This window comes from Drosophila novamexicana, unplaced genomic scaffold (genome assembly GCF_003285875.2).
Source record: "Drosophila novamexicana strain 15010-1031.04,08,12 unplaced genomic scaffold, DnovRS2.1 tig00000121-arrow-pilon, whole genome shotgun sequence".
Classification (NCBI taxonomy): Eukaryota; Metazoa; Arthropoda; class Insecta; order Diptera; family Drosophilidae; genus Drosophila; species Drosophila novamexicana.
Window position 1 is genome coordinate 2,471,082 of NW_020824773.1, and position 23,919 is coordinate 2,495,000.

The 23,919-nt window shown below is 39.8% G+C and overlaps 1 protein-coding gene and 4 non-coding genes across 8 annotated transcripts in view; 2 read left to right on the forward strand and 3 right to left on the reverse strand.

The window, feature by feature from the left end:
- Positions 1-181: 181 nt before the first annotated feature.
- Positions 182-23,919, reverse strand: part of LOC115757925 (dnaJ homolog subfamily B member 6) — a 24,403-nt gene continuing 665 nt past the window's right edge. The window contains exons 2-8 of one of the 4 annotated variants that reach the window (XM_030698392.1): positions 23,780-23,846; positions 3,294-3,513; positions 2,970-3,079; positions 2,602-2,853; positions 1,497-1,700; positions 1,117-1,432; positions 182-855 (exon numbers count right to left, since the gene is read on the reverse strand). In XM_030698392.1, the coding sequence (XP_030554252.1) occupies positions 750-855; positions 1,117-1,432; positions 1,497-1,700; positions 2,602-2,853; positions 2,970-3,079; positions 3,294-3,358 (1,053 nt within the window). In that variant the 5' untranslated portion in view covers positions 3,359-3,513; positions 23,780-23,846 and the 3' untranslated portion in view covers positions 182-749. Of the gene's footprint in view, positions 856-1,116; positions 1,433-1,496; positions 1,701-2,601; positions 2,854-2,969; positions 3,080-3,293; positions 3,514-3,591; positions 3,631-8,492; positions 8,582-23,779; positions 23,847-23,919 lie in introns of those variants that run through there. The other 3 variants (XM_030698388.1, XM_030698390.1, XM_030698389.1) reach the window with 3 other exon arrangements.
- Trnaq-cug lies at positions 5,479-5,550 on the reverse strand. Its single transcript has one exon. It is a non-coding gene; the product is annotated as a tRNA-Gln (tRNA).
- Positions 18,408-18,479, forward strand: Trnae-uuc. The gene has a single exon. It is a non-coding gene; the product is annotated as a tRNA-Glu (tRNA).
- Trnae-cuc lies at positions 22,191-22,262 on the reverse strand. Its single transcript has one exon. It is a non-coding gene; the product is annotated as a tRNA-Glu (tRNA).
- Trnae-uuc lies at positions 22,386-22,457 on the forward strand. The gene has a single exon. It is a non-coding gene; the product is annotated as a tRNA-Glu (tRNA).

The window sequence follows — 23,919 nt, forward strand, 5'->3', positions numbered from 1 at the left end:
GTGCGTAGCCGCTGCCGCTGCCGCTGCTGTTGCTGATTTTTGTTGGCTTTTGTAGTAAGTATTGTGGCAACTTAATTGACTAACGGTTGAAATAACTATAAAAAAGAGTTAACACATACAATAAACAGCATAAGACTGAACCCGCCCAAATTAAAAACCTATCAACTAAATCGCTTAAGAGTTTTCAGCATTTCAGTTGTGTTTGTTTTATTTTGCTTGCTTTGCTCTTGCTACCTCGGCTTTAATATTTAAATGTATTTCAGGCTTTTTGTTCGAAACTTTTGACAACAAATTTGTTTTGCCTGCATGTTCAGAATTTCGAATCAAATTTGCACTCAAATAACCATAAGCCCTACAAGTAATTTAATTAACTGCCATTTTGTTGTTGTTGCTGTCGTTTCTGCTGCTGATGGTGTTGTTGTTGTTGTTGCTGCTGTTGCTGCTGCTGCTGTTGCCGTCGCCCGCCTTTGCTGCTCCCTTCCAAATAAACGGTTTCATTAAAACATAACTAAATTCTAATGTAGAACAATTTCATTAAACATATTTATCAACGAAGCATTAAGAAAGCGTTCATCTTGCGTTTATCTTCTTCTCGTTCTTGGTTTTTTTTTTGTTTAAATTTATGACTTTTTCTTTGTTATTGTTATGTCCGCGCGTTCGTATTGAATTATTTTTTTCCAGCTTTTACTTTTTTTTTGTTTTGTTTTTGATAAATAACTTGTTATCCACTTGTGTTGTTTCCCATTTATTTAATTCGCTATTGAAGAGAGCTTTTGGGATACTCCGTTTACAGTCTTTGATTTAAGGACATCATTTTCATACGAAAAGACAGTTTCCTTGCCATTTTCGACGACGCTGCAATATAGAAAAATATAGAAATATCATGAGACAATGTGAACAGAATGATATTTAAAATTAATTGAATAGAACTTGAAGGAAAACAGTCTTAATTTATATGCAAGATACTTAAGGAAACAATAAAAGGATTATCAAATATAAATTGGCTGAGTTTTAAGCGAGTTATGATCGTAAGAAAATTCAAATTCTTATGTAGCTATGCAAGTTAGGAGGCGGGTTAAACTTCATTTGCGAGCAATCGAAATGGCTTTAACCTACCGTTTGGTCATCAGTTTTTTGCCGTTGACAAATACCGTTGAGGTGGATGTGCGCTTAACGGCTCCGTTGCTGTGGTGGCCGCCGCCGGCGACACTGTTGCTGGCGGAGAAGGAGGTGAAACCGCTGGTGGGCATGAAAAAGTCCATCATTGAATAGTTGAGCATGGGCGCACCAAACGGGCTCGCCAATTTGTGCTGATGGTGATGATGATGATGGCGAGCAGCGCCGCCGCCGTTGACGCTATTGTGGCCAGTGTGTCCGCCATGACGTCGACTGCTGCTAGTGGCGCCATTTGACTGTGAGTAGCCATTGGCATCTGCAACAGGTCAAAGATAGGATGATATAATGATATGTATGTGTAGATTATGCAAGCTACGCACCTCTAAAGAAGTCGGCGAAGGGCGAATTGACGCCAAAGAACTCGCGGAAGACCTCCTCGGGCGGTCGGAACACAAACGGAAAGCCGCCCATAATGTCAAAGTCATCAAAGTCGTGCGTGTAATGATGACGGGCATGCGAGCGGCTCTGGGCCCGATCCCCTAGCCCATCCTTGCCGTACTCATCGTAAATGCGGCGTTTCTTTTCTGCAAGCATTCGAGAAATCATATTAAAAATATTGTTTCATGTGTTAAATTCCATGTTGGCTTTTTGTTAGTCCAAACAATTAACTAGCTGGCTGACTGGGCATTAGACAAGGCCTAGACATTGCACATGATGAACAAGCTGCTGCTGACGATGATAATGACCAAGATTCTGACGATGATAATGACAATTGATCTTATTGATGATGTTTTTTTTAGTTGCGCGTTGCTTATGCAAAAAATCAAAAAAGTAACATCGTGCGCGTCAAGGTTGTTGTCAGTTTAGCAAAAAACAGGAGTGCTCTAGTCGAGTGTGCCCGACTAGCAAATACCCTGTACACAGCTCTAAATTGTTCTGATCGCAATGCTGCTTTATAAAAACAACAATTCTATAAAAAAAGCTATGCATATACATTGCATACTAATAAAAATGTGTTCCTCTATAACTTGCTTATTAATTATCCGATAGATTCGAAAATTTCAGCACATTAAGATTTTATATAAGAGTGCTTGTATACTTTTTTAAAGCTTTGGATATTGACATATGTGAAATAGTCCAGGTCTACACACCAATTGTTAAGTTCCTACCTATTATAAGCTCCGACATACGCTAACGATAACTCGAGGCACAAAATTAATATTTATCGATTACCAGAAAATAGAGCGTTATCGAAAATATTTTATAGTCTTGGTTTAGTTTTGAAAAACAAGCAAGGATATGGCCCAGATCGAGTTAGCTCGTCGTCATTTGCACAAAAACCAAACCATATTCAATTGGTACAGGGTATTCAAAAAGCGCACAACCAAAGAAAAAAAAAAAACAAAACGATAACTCGTAACGATAACAATGGCATAACCTCAAAAAAACAAAAACAAAATATATGCGTCTCGAGACTCTTTTTACCAAACAGTTTGTGAAACGGCGTGCCCTCGAACAAGTTGCGGAAGGTAAACGCCTGATAGCGATTGCCACGCCGCCCAGCCGCACTGCTGCTATAGCTGGGATAATAATCATAGTCGTAGTCACGACTCGTCGATGATGCACCGTTGCCGCTGCCGCTGCGGTATCGAGAATAGTAACCGTTTGTGCTGCTGCTGCTGCTCGCTGACGTTTTGTGCAGCGTGGCCCGAGCATCATAGATACGTCGCTTACGGGCTAAATACAACAACAACAACAATAACGGATAGATTCAAATGTGCCCCACAGCTATTACACTTCCAAAAAAAAAACAGTACACAAACTTATGGGCCCTGTATAAATTTAGCGCTTACCATCAGACAAGACTTCGTAGGCCTCGGAAAGCTCGCGGAAACGTTTGTTTGCCTCTTCCAAATTGTCCGGATTCTTGTCTGGATGCCATTTGAGCGCCAATTTTCGATAGCTGCGATCGAAAGAGATTTATTAGAGCGCAAACAAATATGAAAAACAAAAAGAGTCGAAGCATGGCGTTTTTGCGCTCTCTTAATTGCGCGTAAGCTCGAGCTTTTTGCGTTCGGTTTAACAGCATTCCAGGTTGCATTCCATTGTGCATTCGTTTTACACTGAATGCAGCAATTAAGAGAGCGCCATCTTTTGCAGCTACTTCCAATACTTACGCTTTTTTCACTTCACCGTCGGTGGCAGTGCGTGCCACATCCAATACTTTGTAATAGTCCACCATTTTGTTGCTGTATGTGTGTGTGTGTGTGTGTGTGTGTGTGTGCGTGTGTGTAGGTGAACGCGTTTCTTTGTTTATAAACAATTATTAACTTGCTGTTGTTGCTTATTTCAATTGCAATACAATCGCTTCTCGTTCCACTAACTTCTCAAGCGCAACTGCAAAAAACAATCAACATAATGGGAAATTAGTAAAGTGTGTTCAAACAAAAATAAATAGAAAGGAACTCAAAATACCGTTAAACAGGCAGCATTTGGCAAAAAAATAAAATTTATTTATTACTTTTTAGGTTTTTTTTTACTGCTTATGTTCTTGTAGTTGAAAAGCAAGGCAATGCCTACTGGCTTTAGGGCAGCCACCCAGCAAAAACAAAATTCCAGAAAAAAAAGCAAGAAAACAAGAAAACAATAACACGTACATAGTGGTAAAGCAAAGCCAGCAGCACGATATTTGCTTTAATTTCGTTTTCTTGTTTCCATATTTTTTCTCGCTATTCTTCAGCCCCACATTTCGAGTTCAATGTCGTACGAAAACCTCATTCTCATTATGCGCCCACACACACAGACACGCGAAGCTCGCAAGCGGGAGAGCGCCAAAGGCAACGGAGACTGAGCGCGGCGGCAGCGCGCATGTGTAGGGCGTTCAGCCCAGCCGGCAATGACAGTGTGCGGCGCAGCGACTGCGCTGCCATCGTCGCGGTCGCTACACGCGTGTTAAAACTTTTTGCTTGTTGTCGTTTTCGTTGTTGTTGTTGTTGTGTTGTGTGCTTTGGCTTTGCGCTACTCGCATTTGGCTTTTGGCGCCCATCTTCGCCCCATTGTTTTCACACACATTTTCGTGCAAAATAGTCGCTAATTTAATATAATTTGTATTGTTGTTGTTGCTGCTGCTGCTGTTGGTTGTCAGGCGCAGCCCCTTGACACAATTTTTATCTCTCTTTTTTTTTATCTAATAAAATTACAACGCCAATGCACTTAGCTTTGTTGTTTTTGCTGCGCTTATCTGTGTCAATTGTTGTTGTCGGCCGATGTTGCCACATGTTGCCAACGAAAGTGCGCTACAAATTGGCCCCCCCAAGCTAAATGACAAACATTATGTGACTGACCGACACTTGAGTGAGTTGTTGTTGTTGTTGTTGTTGCGGACTGAACTGGGCCTAGCTTTGGCAGCTTTTTGTTGTTGTTGTTGTTGCTCGCTTGTGTGGGTTGCTTTGCGGCGTTCTTATGGGCGTTTGTTCAAGCACAAGTTGAACAAGTGTGTGTGTGTGTGATTGTGCGTGTTTAATTTGCTACTAAATAATTTAGTTGGCATTTATTTTTGCTCAATTTTCTGTTCTAATTTATGGCTGTGTATTAGCCGCGTGTGCGTGGCTATAAAATTTATTAAATTTAATAAATTCCACGCATTTACGACAACCCGTTGCCTAACTAAATACACATTGCACACACACACATTGACAGAGTCTATTTATCTCTGTGTATTTTGTAAAATTAAATTATATAATTAAGCAAATTATTAATGTAACGTAATTCAATTATAGTTAACGTGACCTAACACAAAAACCTTCCCTTTAAACATTGTTAATTGCATATTAAATTATGCATATCTCTGCAATTTTAATCAAAAATGAATTTTTGTTTTAATCCCATTTCTTTCTCCCATTTGGCTATTAGGAATATTAACTACAACTTCTAATCTTGTCGGTCAGCAAATTCTTAAGATTCGTTTCTATAATACGTGAAAGTTGAAATTTAGTATTGCATACTTTTGCGCTACTTAAAGGACATTTCGTCAGTCACAGTCAGGAACTATTCTTATTGTGAATAACTTCGCACCGCCTTGTATCTGAATTATTTATATATCTTTTTTATGTTCAATTCCATATAAATTCCTTACGGATTTTCATAGTCTGCCTTGCAATATTTATTATGCTTATCGCCAGAGCAAACACTGAATCATTAATAAACAATTGTTGCACATTTTGACGCGCAATGCATTTCACGAGATTATAAAATAATAATAATAATGCGTCACAATTCGTAATGAATCAAAACCTTAATATTAACCCTTAAAATCAAAAATTGTTTGAAAAAGACTTAAACAAAAAAAAAGATTTACAAGCCAGGTTCCACCGAGATTTGAACTCGGATCGCTGGATTCAGAGTCCAGAGTGCTAACCATTACACCATGGAACCAACTTGCCCGGGTTGGCAAACTTGGCCTATTTCAAGCAGCAAACGACGCACTGCGCATGTTGTGATTGAGCATAAAAGAGATGGCCTCAAACTTGAATTCAACACCATGAGTTTCGGCACCCTGCGCCCACTTTAGGGCATGGTGCGGGGTGCAGAGGACTGGTGCAGAGCTGGCAAACAAAAGGGCACGGGTTCGAAGCGACTCGTGCTCAACAAGGGTTAAAAACAACTAGCTTGACAAAAACTGAATTTTATTTATGATTTTTTTTTTGTATATTTATTTAATTTGCATATACTTTGTTTTTTTTTTTTTTTGTCAAGGTCGTCATGTGCCACGCCTGCATTTAATATAAAATGTCACAACAAACTAAAAATTTGCTGCAATGTGTGGAAAGCGCCAAAGTGAATTTCTCAATTGCTATAAAATACATATTGCTGCTTATATTCAGATAAACAAATATATATATATATATATATATATATATATATATATAGGCATAGTAGCGAGCGACGTCTACGTTTATATAACAATTTATATATGTACATACATATACTGGCTGGCTATATACCTGTTGACATATTCGGCACATTCTAGGTCGTAGGTGTAGGAACTTGTAGCATTGTCTAAAAGCAGCAAATGACGACGACGACGTCGTCGTCCGACTCTCTCGGCTTTTTAGCCAGGCCAGGCCAGCCGCATGACACACTCGTCTCGCCGGTTGTGTCGGTTCGGCCGACGGATGGGTGACGCGGGAGCAGGAGGCGCTGACGTCTGAAGAGACTTGGATTTCACAGCTGCTGCTGACTCAAATCGCAGCAGAATTAGCAAATCGTATCGACTAACTCATCAATCGGCACTTGCTATAATTTTATATTTTGTACGCCAAGCGCCCGTGGGCGGGGCTTGTGGCGGCATTTAAGGCAATTGACTGTTTATTATTTGTTTGCTCGCTTTAGCCGGCGAAACAGACTAAGACCACATTTTAAAGAGATTGGCAAGTACGCGAAATAACACAAATACTCTATAAAGATATTGGTCACAAGACAATATATCTATATATAAATTTGCTCAAAGTTATTATTCCCTTTATGCCGATTTTTACAGCATAACTAAATGAAAAGCGTATTTAGCTAGCGATAAGGTTGATATTAATGAGTTCTCGAGCATAATAAAATATAGCTTTGAGAAGGTCGCGTAAAAACCTTTTAAGTACGTTCAAATGTGGCCTTTTGTTCCAGGCAGTTCCCCAACTGGGTTTATTATTAATTAACATTTTCTGCTGATAAGAGGGCAAGTCTTTTATTTTGGGGTTCACCGTAGAAAGAAGGAAAGATTCTTAATACCACGCTTAATCTTTATGTGCCTTATCTGAGTACATTCTTGTCGCAATACTAATCTGTACTTCTCATCCAAATATTCAAAATGTTTTGTGCTAGGAATCTTTCAGATTTTGATTGAGCAACGTTTCACTGTGGGGAATCTCCTAGAAAGCTCTGACTTTCGATTAAACATTCAACAAGGTTTCGATTATAAGGTTTCGTAATCGATAACTCTGCTGAGGTCATCGTCATCGACAGCCCCGACTAGGTTATAGTTATCAAGATTTATCACCGTGCTGAGTGCTCTTTTTAGTATTAACCGAAGTATAAACTTATCAATATAAGAAAGGTATCTTTTGGGTTTTGTTAGTCGACTTTTTGAAGCTTAGTCAATCCAACAAACGGCATTTCATAGTTGTTAGGACCTATTTAACAGCCGGTTAGGGTATTTGACAACAAAAATTGACTGCGCTTGCGCTGCCTACGCAATGGTGGGCATCAAAACCTGAAACCGCTCCAAAAATTATGTATGTACATGCTGGTAGCCAGCTGCTCAGATGCTGAGATGCTGAGATGCTGTGGTTGCTGCCCGAGCTGAGCTGTCGTTGTTGTTGTTGTTGTTGCTTATGCAAATTACATCACCGCCATCGGCAACGGCATCGATCGATAAATAAATGCCGCATAGACGCACATAGAGTGCAGACAGGCAGAGCGAGAGTTTGTTCTTCTTCTTATTTTCTTGAATATTCACACTGCAACATGTTTGTTTATAAACTGTTGCTGCTCGTACGCACTCAATTAAAGCGTAATTGTGTCGCTTGCATTGATAAATAAAAACAACAAACATGACACGACACACAATCATCAGCTGTGTGTAACAGTTAACACGAAGAAGAAGAAGAAGGCGAAGACGAAGACGAACAGGCAACAGGCAACAGTAGCAACAGTTGGTTGCGTGTTAATTACATGCGCTGCGTGCTGGCTGAGCCACTTTGCTGATTGATTTTCTTCGTTAAGTTTTTGTTGTTTTGTCTTGTTGTTTGTTGTTTTTGTTGCTCAGTTTGCCATAACCCACTTCTTGTGCAAATGCAATCAATACAAACACAAAAACACACACTCACACACACGCATGGAAAACTGATAGGCCGGTCGACGTAAAGCAAAACGCGCGATAAGAAAACGTTGCGCATTTACACTCAGATATATGTATATATGTACACGTACAGTAAAAGCTCGCTTGAGCGTACAGCTGCAGCAACAGTTTGTTCGACAGTGACTCAAAATATATGTATTTAGAATAACAGATAAATACACATTTGTTCAAATATATTTATTATTTGTTATATTTTATTTATTTACACAATATTTTATGCAATTTATTGCTTTAAAAATAACTTTTGTACAAAAATAGACAGATAAAGCGAGAACTTTGTTCTAAAAAGCAAGGTCCACGAAACTGACCAGCTAGGCGAGCTGTATGTTAGTAAAGCTTTCACTGTACCAACTTATGTATTAGTGGGCGCCCAAGAAAGTCACGCAAGCAACAGCAATCGCTGTCGCAGCAGCGCAACAGCTGAGAGGGCGGCAGCTGAGAGGGGCGTGTATAACTAAACACAACTCACAGTTTGCATTTAGCCAGCGAAAACGTTTGCTGCAATCGTCGTTATTGTTGTCGTAGTCGTATTTATTATAGCTATTATTGTTATTGTTGCTGTTGGTTGCACAAACATTATTATAAACAAATATAAAATCAAAGCGCAGCGCGGTGAAGTGGGAAAACAAGACACAACAATAACAAATCAAATGAAAAATCAAAGATATGTTAAAACGCGCACGTACGCGACGATGAATCGTTTAGAACTGAAAGCAACAAACAGCCCGACGGCATTGCCATATGTTTAACAGAGGAAGAGAGCGCGTGAGAGAGCGCTGCGAGAGAGAGAGAGAGAGAGATGCCGCTGTTTGTGCACATTGTAGTTGTTGCTGCGTACCTCGCTGAACCGGAAGCTATTACGCGAGTTCTTGCAAAATTTGCAGCCTTTTATCACACTATCATTCAAGTGTGTGTGTGTGTGTGCATGTGTGTGTGTAAATTGCTTATCAGCGCATATCATAAACAAAAGCTTGATGACGCCGCGAGATCTGTGAATTTATTTTTATTTGAGTGGTTTTCTGCAGAGATACCAAATGTGATTCATAGACTTCAGTGGAAATTTGCCATTAGCTTTAATACCTTACTAACTTGTTTTTTTTTTGCAACCAATATTTAAAAACACACATATTTATCGATTATAAATTCATTTGAATAAATATATCTGTAAGTTTAGTGCCAAGCTTTATGTGTACCGCTTGCTTTGAGAGGCAGCAAAGCGCCAGAGCGCAACCAAATGTTAAGGCAACAAATTTGAATATTTAATTTTAGCACTCACAGCCAGCTGTAGGGCGAGATATCTAAGATTAAGGGGTCAAGCGGAGGGGGCAGCAACCGCTCGGTGAGTCGTTGACGCCGTCGCACAGTGGCGCAAGGTATAGTAGAGTTTTTCGAAAAACTGATATATACATACTAAACTTTTTTTAACCTAATTAAATTCTGGTTCTTTTAGAAAATTAATATTAACTCATTTAAATTGAAAGACAATTTTCGTATTTTTAGATTATTATATAAATTGGCCCAAATAGAATAGAATGAAATTTAATTTTTGGAATTTTTAGAAAATTCATATAAACTAATTAAAATTTTTTTTAATCATAAAATGAACTCAATCTTGCAAACATTTTTGATTTTTTTTATATATTGTAAAAAAAAACTACTTGTATAAATAGTAAATAAACTTAACATGAAAGTTAGCTTTTAGATTTAAGCTTTTCCAAATTGTAAGTAGCCAAAGGTCGAAGCAGAAAGCGCTTCGTTAGTTACTATAAGTCCTTAGTTTATTTAGAATATTTATTAAATAAATGAATAGATTTTTTTTTTATATTTCAAAATATTGACGCGATTACTTTTTCATTTTATGGCTTTTACTGACGACCTGCCCCATTTCATTCACAAGTTCCATGCAAATACATATTGTTATTTTACCAACACTCGCCCCACTGTGACGTCTACACAGCAGGTGGTGATGATATTTGCTCTGTGAAAAATTTGTGCAAATTTCGCAAAGTTTATAAATTTTACACTTTATATACACAATTAAATGTAGGCGTGTGTGTTGCCGTTTGTGTGCGGTTATTTTTAGTGTTGCGGAAAAATGAAAATTTATAAAAAGCAAAAATATAAATATCTATACACACACTGTGTATACAGAAATAAATGCTGTACGTGAGAGTGTTTGACTAGAAGCTACCCAGTAGAAAAGTAAAAGGTATGCGAAAACACATTGACACTTTTTCAAGGACTTCACTTATAATGTGATCATTCAGAATGATGCCAGCAAATATACGACATACTCTATAAAGTTATTTAAAGTCTGTTGCAAACGAAACACCCAAAGATCTAACGGCTGCAGGGTATAAACTAAAGTCGACGTGTGGCTGAGCAAAAGTGAGCGCCATTAATGTTGCGGAAGAAGCAGATAGAGACAGCAACAACAATGCAAACTAACGGCACACACACCGGCAGGCAACGCTGCCAAATAGAAAATTTGGCGAGGGGAATGCACGGAATTGGAACAACGGTAAGTGGCAGCAATTACAAAAGAGAGCAGCCTAAAATAACACAAATTAATGCCACAAACAAAGCAGCAAATTGCAATGGAAAGTGCCGCCCCCAATGTGGGGCGTGCCCCAAAAGAGAGCGAAAGATAAGAAACGAAAAGAAATGAGAAAAGGGAAGCAAAAGTGGGAAACGCGCCAAATTGCACAATCTGTGAAACAAGCGAACAACAGCGAAACACAATGCAATGCCACAAGACCATAATAACAATAATAACAGTAATAATAACCCACAATACAATCGAGAGTAGACCTAGAAATAGACACGTGGGCGTGGGAATGTATCTATTTTTGTGATATGCCAAACCAAAGACAAATAGCTTTTCATTTCCATGTTTTCTCTCCTCTCATCTCTTCTCGCTTTTAGCTTTTCTCTGCGCCTTGTAAGAGTTACAACAAATGCTGATTCATCGCGCTGCAAGCAGCTGGCAATTGGTTCGACACATTTTCGGAACTGTTTGAAATAGTTTGAAACTTTTGTAATAAGAGGCAAATATGCCAGCAGGGGGGAGACTTTATTATGTTTGTGGGGGAGGGGCGGGCGTGAACTGTTTCTAATCAACTCGCCGCGCAGCATTCGGTTCAGTTCAGTTCGGCGCATAAATTAAATCAATTCAATGTAAATTTCGAAATTTGTCTGTGTAATTTTTTTGTGGTTTTTGTTGTAAATGTTCTCTGGGCTGGGTCTGTTATGCTGCGGTCATGAGTTTTATCAAGCGGTATTACACGGATTTAGACAAAGCTTTCAATGACATCAAATGTGACACGCCCTGATTAAGGGCAGTGCTTTATTGGGGTTTCTGTTTAGTGTCAGCGATTAAACAATGTACGATTTCTGCAGCAGATTTCCATGTATTAGTGAGCTTTTAGATATGCGCACGAAGAACACTGCAAAGCAGCTGCGATGGAAAGCTTTAATGCGTGGGTGAGTTGTGTCTGTGTGAAAGCACATTAAAGCTCCCTTTGTTTAGTTGAGCTGTCACGTGTGCTGAGTAAGGAACGATGATTGTTTGTTTTAAAGGTATTCTTGCGGCTCCCAAACAATTTGCTGAGTGATGCACATAAATCACGCAACTTTAATTCAAGAGTTACTCAATTCAATGATTAATTATATGCGATTGCTTTTGTATATAGAATTCTAGCTTAAAGCATATACAAACTTCTTAGAAATTTCATTGGCTTTTTATCTTCATCTGCAGTAAAAATAGCCTGATAAATGATTGTCGACTGGGGCGAAGTTCAAGCGCCAGTTCTCTATCTCTTTTATTTCTTGGCTTGTCTGTGATCTAATCTAATCAAGGCTTTGCGAAACTGCCGGACTCGGAGGGGCACAGCAGCTGGGCGCCCACTTGTGCGGGTGTAATGATGACGACGATGACGCTGACTTTGGAGTCATGCACCCATAAATACTATAAGACAAAACAAAATATACGACCAAGAACTAAATATGGCAAAGTCAGCTTTGTGGCCCGATCTGTCTGAACTGGCGGTCACATAAAAACTACCCACCATCAATCGCAACACAGCAATGCGATCATAAAACCTGTAGCTAAAGATCAGCTAAGCAACCAAGCAACCAGGCAGCCAGCCAGACAGTCACTCGGGCAGGCGGATGATGATCTCAATGAAGACATTTTTTATTGCGTTTCTGATTTGTGAAATCGTCTCTCGAATCCACCCTCGCCGCCCCTCTTGAAACTCTCTTTTTCTTCCACGCGCGGTTGCAAGTCGCTTCCTTGTGCTCAGTCTCCATAAATCTGCCAGGCGATGACGCTCACGATCACGATATCATCGCTATTGACTACCGTGTGGACAACACAGTCGTTGGCACCGGTGGCCGCCGCCGTCGCCGTATCCGCATCTAGATCAGGCCTATCCGGCCGCGGGCTGAGCATGCACAATGAGCGTTTAGAAAAGAAGTCAAGCGCTGTTGCACTCTTTGTTGTTGTTTGTTACATTCACTGCAGCCTATTGATGATACCCTGTATTGAATGGGGGCATATCAGCTGTACACTCTGCATGTATCATATGCAACTTTTCTTGTATCGATTGTAAGTTATAACATTCAAACGGGAGCGAAAATTATAATTTTAAGCATTCCAGCTATTATTTTCCGAATATCTTATAAGATTGGCATCTTTTATATTGACCCTTAAGATTGGCATCTTTTATATTGATATGATTCTATATATATCCTATAATCTGATGCGTTATTCACTAAAACTCTTTCTCAAGACGCCCAACAAAATGTGCTCTGCTCAAGCAAATGCTTCTCTCTCAAATAATAACATTTGTATCCTACAGGGTACATTTATAGTCGTTGTTATTTGTTAGCTCCTCCGCATTCTCACATGTTTCGTTTGTTATGGTCGCTGCAGTTGCAGTTGCAGTTGCTACAGCTTTGTGCACCCGTTTGTTGCATTGACAATGAAGTTATTAAAGCGCAAAGCTGGACAACAAACCGCAAAACTTGCAACCAGCCACAAGCATTTGGGCTATGAACGGAAACATGTGATTAGTTGACCAAAAAGAAAAAAACAAAGTATAAATATATATATAAAACTCCATCGTTAAGTCTTCCAAGCCGCTCGTCAAACAACCAAATTATTCGTGTGCACTGTAAACTACAAGCAACTACATGAATCAGAGGCAGTTGAAAGATTTTCAGAGGCGAAAGTAGCCAACGGCCTTTCGGTTGAGTTTATTTATACTATTTTTTATGTTCGCCAACAATGTGTTAAGGTTCAAACCCGAACCAGCAGTAAATCGTGTTGCACAATTTGTAGCACGTACTCTGGCTGTGGGTTAAATATCAACTCATTTCTATCTAGATACTGGTAGCAACATAATTTCCCAATTAGATAAACCACAAAAGAAAAACACTGGCGGGCCGTAAAAACAAGACGCTGACAATCGAGTTGCTGTCTAAAAAGGTGAGGTGTGCGAAGTGGAGTCTGGAAATCTGATATGTCTGTCTGTTGAAAGAGGTTCAAAGAACAAGTGTTGTGGAAAACCACAGCGAAGAAAAAAGCTCTCCAACTGGCTTTATAATAGCCGTGAGATAACTGAACCCAAAGCTAAAGACTATAAATCATCACAACTTTATTTTTGTTAACCTTAGCAACAACTATTGTTTAACAAAAAGATGCTAGCTTTCAGCTGTTGTAGATTTTGCTCAGGTTTATTTACTCAGCCAGATTAGAGCAGTCGCATTTTTTGCATGTCATGCCGAGTGAGCTCGTAAACAAATTAGCATTAGACTTGAGTTAATTCTTAACCCAAATCACACAGTTGTCCATGCATTTTCTGTTTCAATTGTCTAGAGAAATTTTTAATAAATGAAATCTATACTATATAAAGGGCTTAAGAGATTAAAAAATATAAATAAAAAGCTTTTGGAATTAAAGTAAGCCTAAAGATATATGTCTTTAACTGCTTAGATCTATTCTGAACATCAGATCCATAAAGAAACTACAACACAAATAAATTGATTTTTAAGGCACATAACATTTTATTTTAAGTTAATTTAAAAAAGATCTTGTCTTGGTTTTCGCTTCCCACATTTACATTTTCAGTATTAACTTAAATGTAGTCGCAAGTATTCAAGAAAGATACATGCTAGATCAATTCTATTTCAAAAGCACAAAGAGGCAATATTCTCTCCAGCTTAAGCGACTTTACACTCATAAGTTCATCAAACATTAGTTGCTTGTTGGCGATAAAGATTTTGCTCTTCTGTTGAGGCATCTTATACTCTCGCTAAGTCCAGGCCTACTAGGAATACTCGCCCTTTATTCGAACCTACATGCACAACATATTACGCTATGCACAACTCTTTTCGTAGATTAACAATTAAAAATAGATTGTACCAGGTATTCCCCGTCGAGCTTTCTTTACCCCATTACCAGCTATAAAGAGGGGCATAGCTTGCTGAATAGGCTACAAATTGCCGGGTCGGTGATTCGCAATCACTATCTTTCGATCCTATCTACCAGTATTCTATATACTTGCTTCTTTGCTTAACTACTAAATTTCAATATATTTGCTTCCCTTGGTAATATCCATCCATCCAACACTCATATAAATATTGGATGTGAAGAATTTTAGGGACTTGAAGCAGCGCGCTTAAATTATTTGAGGTGCATCAACTTTGTGCACTTCGGTAGCCCTTTCACTCAAATTTCGGTGAGTGCATTGCACAAATGATTTCTAGTAGTTAAACTACTTCAAGTACAAGCAACCAACTCTGTTTTTGTCTGTTTTTGGGGTCAACTAGGCGTCAGGCGTTGACTTGTGGGGCGCCTCCGCTGATTCGGCTGATCAGCAGAAGACAACGTTGTGTCTGCCGTTGTTGTTGTTGTTGCAGTTGTTGTTGTTGTTGTTGCTGGCATTTGGTAGCTTGGTCAGTTCAGCGGCGCACAGCCTCTGACTCTTGTGTCTGAACTTTCTGCCCGCTCACGCGCAACAGTAAAAAAAAATAAAATAAAATTTACAAAAAAATGACAGGCCATAAAGTGTGCTCTTTTTGTTGTTGTTGTTTGTTGTAGGTTTGTTTGCCGTGGTAATTATTATAAATAGTAAAAATTAAGCCCATAAACAAAATGAAAGTTGAGCGGCGCCCGAGTCAGGCTCGCTCGCCGATCAATTTCAGTGTTCAACAAGTTTGCCTGACAGCCGCAACAAGAAGAAAACGAACTCAATTTCCAAAGCAATTAATTTAATTGAATGCAGTAGTCATAAAACAAAAGCAAACACAAAAACAAAGACAAAGACAACGCAACATAAAACAAGACACGTTGATGAAGATGATGGTGGTAATAAATGTTTAATTGAAAAGTAATTTCGTGTCACAAAAAAAAGGTAATTAAGAATTAATGACCAATATGCCGGCAAGTGTCCGACAAATGCAAAATGGCCAATTTACAGTGTTGGCTAACACGCCAAGTCCAAGTTTTGGAAAGTGGTATTATTTTCATAAGTGTTTCATTGCCAAGGTGTCACCACAAGCTCCACGACAGAACAGTTTTGATTTCGTTAATGCACCTAAAAGTTTACTCTAGCAGTGTTGGTTAAGACCCAAGTTCTCGTAAGTCGAAACTATGGAAAGTAATATGATGTTTCATTGCCAACGTTCCACCAGATGCTCTTCGACAGAAGAGTGTTACTTAAGCCCCCAAGTTGCATTGCCAATGTTTCGCCTGTTTACGGACTGTGATATTTCCGTTACTGTTTCATTCCCAACATTCCACCTCAATCTCCTCGACATAAGTGTTGCTAAAGTGCCTAATTAAACTAAAAGTGCGTTAGTTAATTAAAATCGTTTGCTGTTTCATTGCTATAGTGGATTCACCTTTTTAGAATTGAATCTAACGGTGTTGAATAAGACCCAAGTTAACTTCTCGTAAGCGCTCCACATTTGCAGTGTTGTTTAACACGCCAAATGAATTTATCGAAAGCGCTTAAGCTAATTGCAATTTGCGAGCGCTGTTACTGTTTCATTTCCATTGTGCCTGAGCACATGTGCCTCACCTTGAGCAAATTGTGCGATTAAAGCAAAAAACATGAAACTTCATGTCTCTCCCTCTGTGTCTAGATCTTAACCTTAACTCTTTTGTGTGTGCGCTCGCGACATTGGACCTGACACAATGTTAAAAGATTTTGCAAACATGCAAAAGAAACACGAAAAAAAGTAACTAAAACTGATTTGCAAATGGAATTGAAACCACAGCGGGCTTTAAGGGGAGTCAAGAGTTTCGGCACTTTAGGATTGGCAAATTAAAAAGTAATATCTAAGCAGGAACAATGCGAAAATTAAGTAAATTATTTAGTTTTAGGTAAAGGCACCAAAAACTGACTCAGCAGAGACGAGACGAGACGACAAGATTTATGTAGACTCGCCTAACTTGTAGATATATATATATATATATATATATAATTAGCTAGTCTCGAGCGGCGACTCATTGAAGACCTTCACAACAGCTGGGCTTACTCGGAATCGAATCGAATTTTCATCCATATCCAGTTCTTAGGTATAGTTTATTATTAGATCCATTCACATTCAAACTTTGCAGTTTGAGCTTTCAATTATTTAATAATAATTATTTCATCTAATTACATTAGCTAACTGAACAGTTATGTTAAATGAAGCGAGACGCTCCACAAGGTTTGCCAATGAGACTAGACAGACAGAGGAGACCCTTGAAATATGAATGTACTCAAGTTGCAATGCCGAACCTATAGACATTGACCAGCACATGATATGTGAGTATTATGCTCATAGACTGTCTCAAGCTGCAATTCTAGCAGTTCTTTCAAGAGCGAAGCACTCATGAGTGGTAAATCACGGTGACATCATCAAACGTTCTTTTTTGTACACTTTATTTTTCTTATTTGGGGTTTAATTTGAGTTTATAGAGGGAACTTTTGTTTTGTTTGTATGACTCCATATGGTAGCGCGTTTCTTGGAAAGCGAACTCGTTTTCTGTGGAAGCAAAACCTTTAAAGAACGGGACAGTCTGGCAAATGGGTTACTTGAGGGAAACTGGACCTCATAACTACCGAAAACCCAAAAACATCATCATCCACACAAAACTTATCTCTCGCTTTACCACACTGGTTTCCCACCGAATCCAAGCAAATCTCATAACTGGTTCGTTTGCCTGCTGCACTTAATTAAATGGCCAATCATATTTACATGGTGCATCAACCCAATTAATAAATTGAATTTGTAATAAGCCGTAAGCTGAGACACGTGCAAGCGCCACATAACTGTAGGCAGTTTTTTTTATTAACGGACTTTCTCACAGTACCCATGGAGAAAACATTAACCCTACCTTACATCGTACATGGAGATGGACAGGCCGGCCGCCGGCTGGCAGACAGGCAGGCTGACTGGCCCGTCATGAAAGTGTTGGCTTCGCATCAGACTTGAGTTTTTTATATTCATCTTGCTGCGGGCAGACAAGTGCCCCGCTCATTAGACAAGCTATGTAGAGATATGGGTAGTTGTGGTGCGAACCGGTTCATTTAAATAGCCAAAGCTAAGCAGATGCAGACGCAATGATTGATTCATCATCCGAAGTCAGTAAATTATATGAGGTTTACAAGATTTTCACTGCATTAGCACAGTTGCAACGGTAGTTGGTCCCCCACCCCCCTGAAATGCAGGAAGACATTTGGCTGGTTCGGGCGCAGGGGCCCGGGACCAACGGAACGCTGACAAGCAACAATTTTTATGTGCGCTTCAAGTGCAGCCAGAGGAGATTCATTCAATTTATCTAACACGAACTGACATAAAAATAAACCACCATCGAACGAAAAACCGGGCTCAATGCTCAAAGACTCGTTTTGGTAATTAATAAAAAAATCATGAGTAGGTTGGAGAGTCGAAGAGGTGGGGAGCAATCATCAATGGGCAAACATCAAAATTACGCTCCCAAATGGATAAACCATTTGAGATACGTAGATACAATGTCGGCAATCAAGATATTTACTTTGGATTTCACTCTACGCTACACACGATGATGATACTCTTTAAGTGACTACTATAAATGTGGTTACAGACAAACTAAATGCGGATTCTATTGAAAGAAAACATTTGTAGCGCAAGCGGATGAAGATGAATCTTTATATTGTGCTATTGTATTTTACCATGGAGCTTATAGATGGACTGTAAAAGCTAAGAAATAGCTTGTATTTCATCTTTTTATTTCTAGAAAAGCATGAAGAGATATTTTTAATATGCAGTCTAATTTTAAACGAACGAAACATTTTTAGAATGCATTCGAATTATTTCATTTTAGATTATAAACAAACGTTACTCAATATCCCATATGGTCTAGTGGCTAGGATATCTGGCTTTCACCCAGAAGGCCCGGGTTCGATTCCCGGTATGGGAAGTACATTTTTTGCATTTTTTTTCTCTTTGTCAATCAAAATATCATATTTTTGTAATCTAATTCTAAAATTCCGTTTATGGGCATCAAAAAGTTACATATATAAATCACTTGAATAACTTCCAAAGGTGATAGCCCTCGGCTCTGGGCCTTTATTGAGTCACTTTGTTGGCGGCCCCATAAATATATTCTTCAGCTATTATCTAAATGAGCAGCTATCAAACTCTGACCTTTAAAGTCCAATCGTTGCCCTGGGGCGAAAGTGAACTTCAATGAACCCTATTATGGCTATAGTGTAGTGTTTAAGTGCGCTCCGGTCGGTTTACACACAACGCCATGGGATATACAACCCAATTAGCATGCTAACTTCTTCGGGCAATCCATTAAAAAACCTCACGCACTACGTTTCTTTCAGTTCTGCGTTTTTCGATTCCAACTAGAAGTCCAAACGATTCGACTTGTCGTGAGGTGCAGCTAGAAAACGTGTAAATTTTATTGCGACAGGCAACAGTTTTTTTTTTTAATCTTTTTAAATACCCTGCACGCATACTAACTAAGGGGTGTCTTAAGGTGATTATAGTGATAAATTGGTATATTATAAACATTCCTATTTAGATGAGTTGGGCACGGAGAGTCCGGATTCGAAACTTAGTTTAGTGTTTGGACGTCTCAGAGAAAAAGGTTAATATAATTATGCCATAAATGAAACAAATAATAAGGAAATCCTCGACAAACTCTATGATTTAATGCTCTTTGGCCTTTTAGATACAAGTTACTTGAAAACAGGGTATTGTGAAGTAAGGAACTTTCAATCAGACAGCTCGGCGTGATTTGTTTTTATGGGAGTATTGGGTATTGAGCTGTCCGTTGCCATAGTTTTCTCTTCAGCCATTTAGCATGGCAATCAGACAACAACTAACCATGCCCCACGCCTACCCCTTGGGGGAATAATACACGCGGGTCATGCATGGCCTGCAGTTGGAATTGTCGTACACACCTCTTTGGCTTTGTTTGCGCAGACAGAGGCGACACAGACGACGAGACGAGAAAAAGTGCAAAGCGTTTTCACTCATTTCATTTTCATGTTCGTGAAAATGCGCATATGAGAAGGCTCTGGCGGCACGCCCACTGTCTGTTGTCTGCGTGTCTGTCGGAGGCGGGGGCCCAACTACAAGAAGGGCCGCCGCTCGCAAGTCAAAGGCCGTTGACACAGATTTAAGTTGGTTGCGTGTGTGTGAGTTAAGTCCGGGGCTGGTCAAGACACGACACATGTAGATACATCTGCCAGACAAGCGGGTAGAAAGTGGTATCGAAGAGACGCATGACCAATAAATAAATTGAAATATTTACGCTTTAAGCAAAGAATCGAAAATGCCGCAACGCGATCGAATGAACGAACGAGCAAAAGATCGCGCCAACCGGTCTGGGAGTCTCTGTGCCTCTCCAGTGCGGATCTGGCTCTGTGTCTCTGGCCGTTGTGTGTCCGTGTCTGTGTCTGTGTCTCTGGGTATCCATCCGCATCCCTATAATCGCTACGTTGGTCTCTGCCGTCAGCTGCTGTTGCTGCTGCAGCACAGTCTGCAGCTGTGTGACCCACTCCCAGTTGTCCATTTAAAGCGGCAGCATCGAATGCGAATTCGAATCGCAAACGCGGCCAAACTACGCCAAAGTATCTGCGCGCATTTATCGCCAGTTTTAGACAGTTTGACGTCGTAGTTTGTAGTTGGCCGTCTTGCAGTTAGTTAGCCGAAATAATCAAAAATGAAATTTCACCTCCGGTCACACGCTTCAGAAGTCACAATAACAGCGGCGGCAGCTGCAGCAACAGGCGGCCCGAAAAATTAAAAGCGCCCAAAGGTTTTTAAATGTAAAAAGTGCAGGTAATATCGCAGGTAATTAAGCGCCTGCGCCCATGGCACCTGAAATTGATTGGATCCCGGCAAGTACTACGCAGTTGAGACGAAACAGAATTTACATGGTTTGTAGCTAAACGCCTGCTGTAAGCGCAGTGGAACACTATGGACACGAGCCGAACACTGCTTGCTGTATATATTGCACTGCCTGGAATGCAGTGAAATTGAAACAGTTTAATAAAGCTCACTGCTCGTGGCACATGAAAAAGGAATTAAGCTTAGCCTGACAAGTGTGATACGCAGTGAAAACGAAACCAAGACATGTTTGCTATAGAAATTGCTGGCATATTATATTAATGAGAGTTCAAACTGGGGACTTTGCTTTGAATAGCGACTTATGGTCGAAATTACATCAAACGTCATTCAGTGGCAGGCAACATGACACATAAAATTGATGGTATACTCCACTTGCGCACAACGAACTGGAAATGAAACGGACACATTCAAAAGCTGCTTGCTTTGAAAACTACACCATGCAAGGCAATGAAAACAAAGCGATTGCTGCTTACTGTGAAGATGCAATGTCCGTAATTAAGCGCCAGCATTCATGACATTAAAATGATTGGAGCCCCGCTTCGACACTGGAAACGAAATGGACACTGCTTGCTGTAGAAAATGCATTGCATGTGATTAAGCGCCTTGGCAAGACACATACAAATGATTGGAGTCCGGCACAACGCAATGGAAACGAAACGGGGGGTCGCCACAACAAGCGGATTATAGACTGTGCGTTAAGGATTCCAGACGAAGCGAAAATCAAAGCATAACAAAGCTTTAGACAAACACAACAACAACCACAGAGACATCGTCGCAAAAAGCTTTAATATGCAGTCAGCGTAGCTTCAGAGCCGTAGCTAGGAAGTGCGAGGGTGACGGCAGCTGCTGTTGCTCTTTTGTTCTTGCTGAAACTCAGCTCAACTGGTTTAACAATAAAAATAAAACGCAGCCGTGTCTCTTGGCGTTGGCGTTACGTTTGACGTTTAACCGAAACAGAAAAACAGAGGGGGTGAAAAAAAAAAAACGGTTGAATGTCTCTTTTTTTGTTGCTGCTTCGCTGCTGTTGCTGCTCTCGTCGATTCTTGGGGCTTGGCTTTCTTTGAGCGAGCTGCTGGCAACAAAAAGCCACTATAAAAATGTTAATTTGTATGCTGTGCCTTTTTTTCTGCTGCTGCTTCTGCTGCCGTCGCTTCTTGCTCAATCGCATATTGTCTCACACGCGCTTCTAATGCCTGGGACGATGACGCCGAGCAAAGCTGATGATGGCATACAAAAAAAAAAAAGCTACAGGCCGAAAGACAACAAAGATTTAATTGCTACGAAAGTGGCAGGCAGCAAAAAGTGGGCGTGCCAAGGCGCAACGACAACAACTGCAACAATGGCCCACTATCTCGGCTCGCCGGCCGCTGCTTGCCACACTTTTGATGAATTAGTCGTTTTATAGCTGTTTTTCCAGCTGGAAATTGAGCAGCAGCTGGGCTTGAAGCAAAAGGAGAAAAAACCCCATCTGTGTGCAGTTCGTTGAGCCGGATCATGAGTGGCAGCAATTTTTAGCTGATATTCATTAAAAAGCCACTTCAATTAAATTGGCTGCAGCAGGGGTCAACAATAAGTGAAGTGGAAGCTGTTTCGAGATTTTTGGCCTTTTTCCATTTGAGGAAATGTTTGAGAGGCAACCAAAAACAGTTGATTAATAGCGCATTAATCAGAAGGCACCCTTTATTCAAATACAAGCTATCAAAATGACAATAAATTAAGTACAACAAAATGAAATTCTGCCACAAAATATATAAATCAGAAATACTTCCCATACCGGGAATTGAACCCGGGCCTTCCGGGTGAGAGCCGGATATCCTAACCACTAGACAATATGGGATATTTGCGGTCAGAGTATAATGAACATCTTTTTCTTTTTCTATTCTAGGACAAGAGCCTTAACCAAATCTATAAGCGGCAACCATTTTAAATAAATATGTTTAGTTTCGAAGGGATTGTATAATCCCATATGGTCTAGTGGCTAGGATATCTGGCTTTCACCCAGAAGGCCCGGGTTCGATTCCCGGTATGGGAAGTATCTTTTTTTTAATGTTTTTTGCGTATTTCTTTCCCGGTGGGGTAAGTTCTAATTTAATGTGTTTGTTTTTGTGGCTTAGAAAGTAATTTTCTTTAAAGGCGAAACTGCTTAAGAGTATTTGTAGCTCTAGTTGGAATTAATCGACCAAAAATAAAACAAGACATTTGCTACACTAAAAGGAATACAGCATTCGCTGCATCAGTTTCGTGTGGCTTTATAGTATATTAAGTACTTAACTTTGATGTTAGCTAATCTTCGCAAGTAGAGAGGCTTAGAAATTGACCAATTTAGTTGGGGGGAAAAAAGTAAACCCAATCTAATGCAATATCATTTCTATTGGTTGTTTTGCGATAGTGTTGGTTAATGCCTAAGCGCCACGCAAAAGAAACAAGCACGAAAGAAAAATAAACATTTTTTTGTTGGCCCGTTGCTTCTTCGCTTGGTTGTTGTCATTGTCGTCGTCGTCGTTGTTGTCGTTGTTGTTTTTGTTGTTGTAGTGATTGTAGTTGTTATTGCTATAGCCGCAACAACAAAAACCGTTTCGTTAACAACGGGCAAAGCTTAAAGAGTCGAGTACTTAACTTTTGTTATAACGAAAATTAGCCATGCTCATTGTTGCAACACACCACAACAACAACAACAACAACAACACGCGGCACAAACGTGTGGCAAGCGAACGGCACCAGCAACAATAAGCAGCCAATGCCTTGACTGAGTTTTTTTTTCTCTGACTGTTTAATACGAAAATTGCTTTTTCATTGTTGCAGCAATCGATGTTGTTGTTGTTGTTGTTGTTGCTAACTGACAATTTGATTGCCTTTTTCTGTTGTTTTATTCGTGTGTTTTTGCAAACGAAAAAATCAATTTGATTTTTAATTACGCCAAATTTGAGACAAACAAATTGCGGACTGTGCCAAATAAGGCGAATTAACCAGAAAAAAAAACAAAACTAAATAAAAGTAACAAAAAAAAAACGCCCAAGACCAATAACAACAACAACAACAACAGCAATTGCAGTTATTTGAGTCACAAACCCGTATAACGGTACACGCGCAGCTGACGCAGCATCTGATAGGAAGTGTAGCAAAGCGTCAGACAATAACAACAACAACAACAACCACAGTGCGCGACATGCAAAAGGAGACAGCAACAACAACGGCAATAATTCAAATGCGGCAACAGACATCAGAGCACGGTGCATTGAACCGTTATACAATTTGCGTGAGTGTGCGTGGAAAAGAGAACACAATACACTTTCGATTATTGAACTTGTCAATTTGACAGTTGCCCGGCGCCATTTTGTTATTCCCATTGCTTACCCAGCGTTGGATGCTCCACTAACTTCTTTGTTGTTGTCTCGAAATGCAGCTTGGCAAACGACTCCTTCTGCAGCCAGGCGATAAAAAAAATAAACAAAACAAGCATTATAATTAGGTTTATTACAAAGTGCTCAAACGCT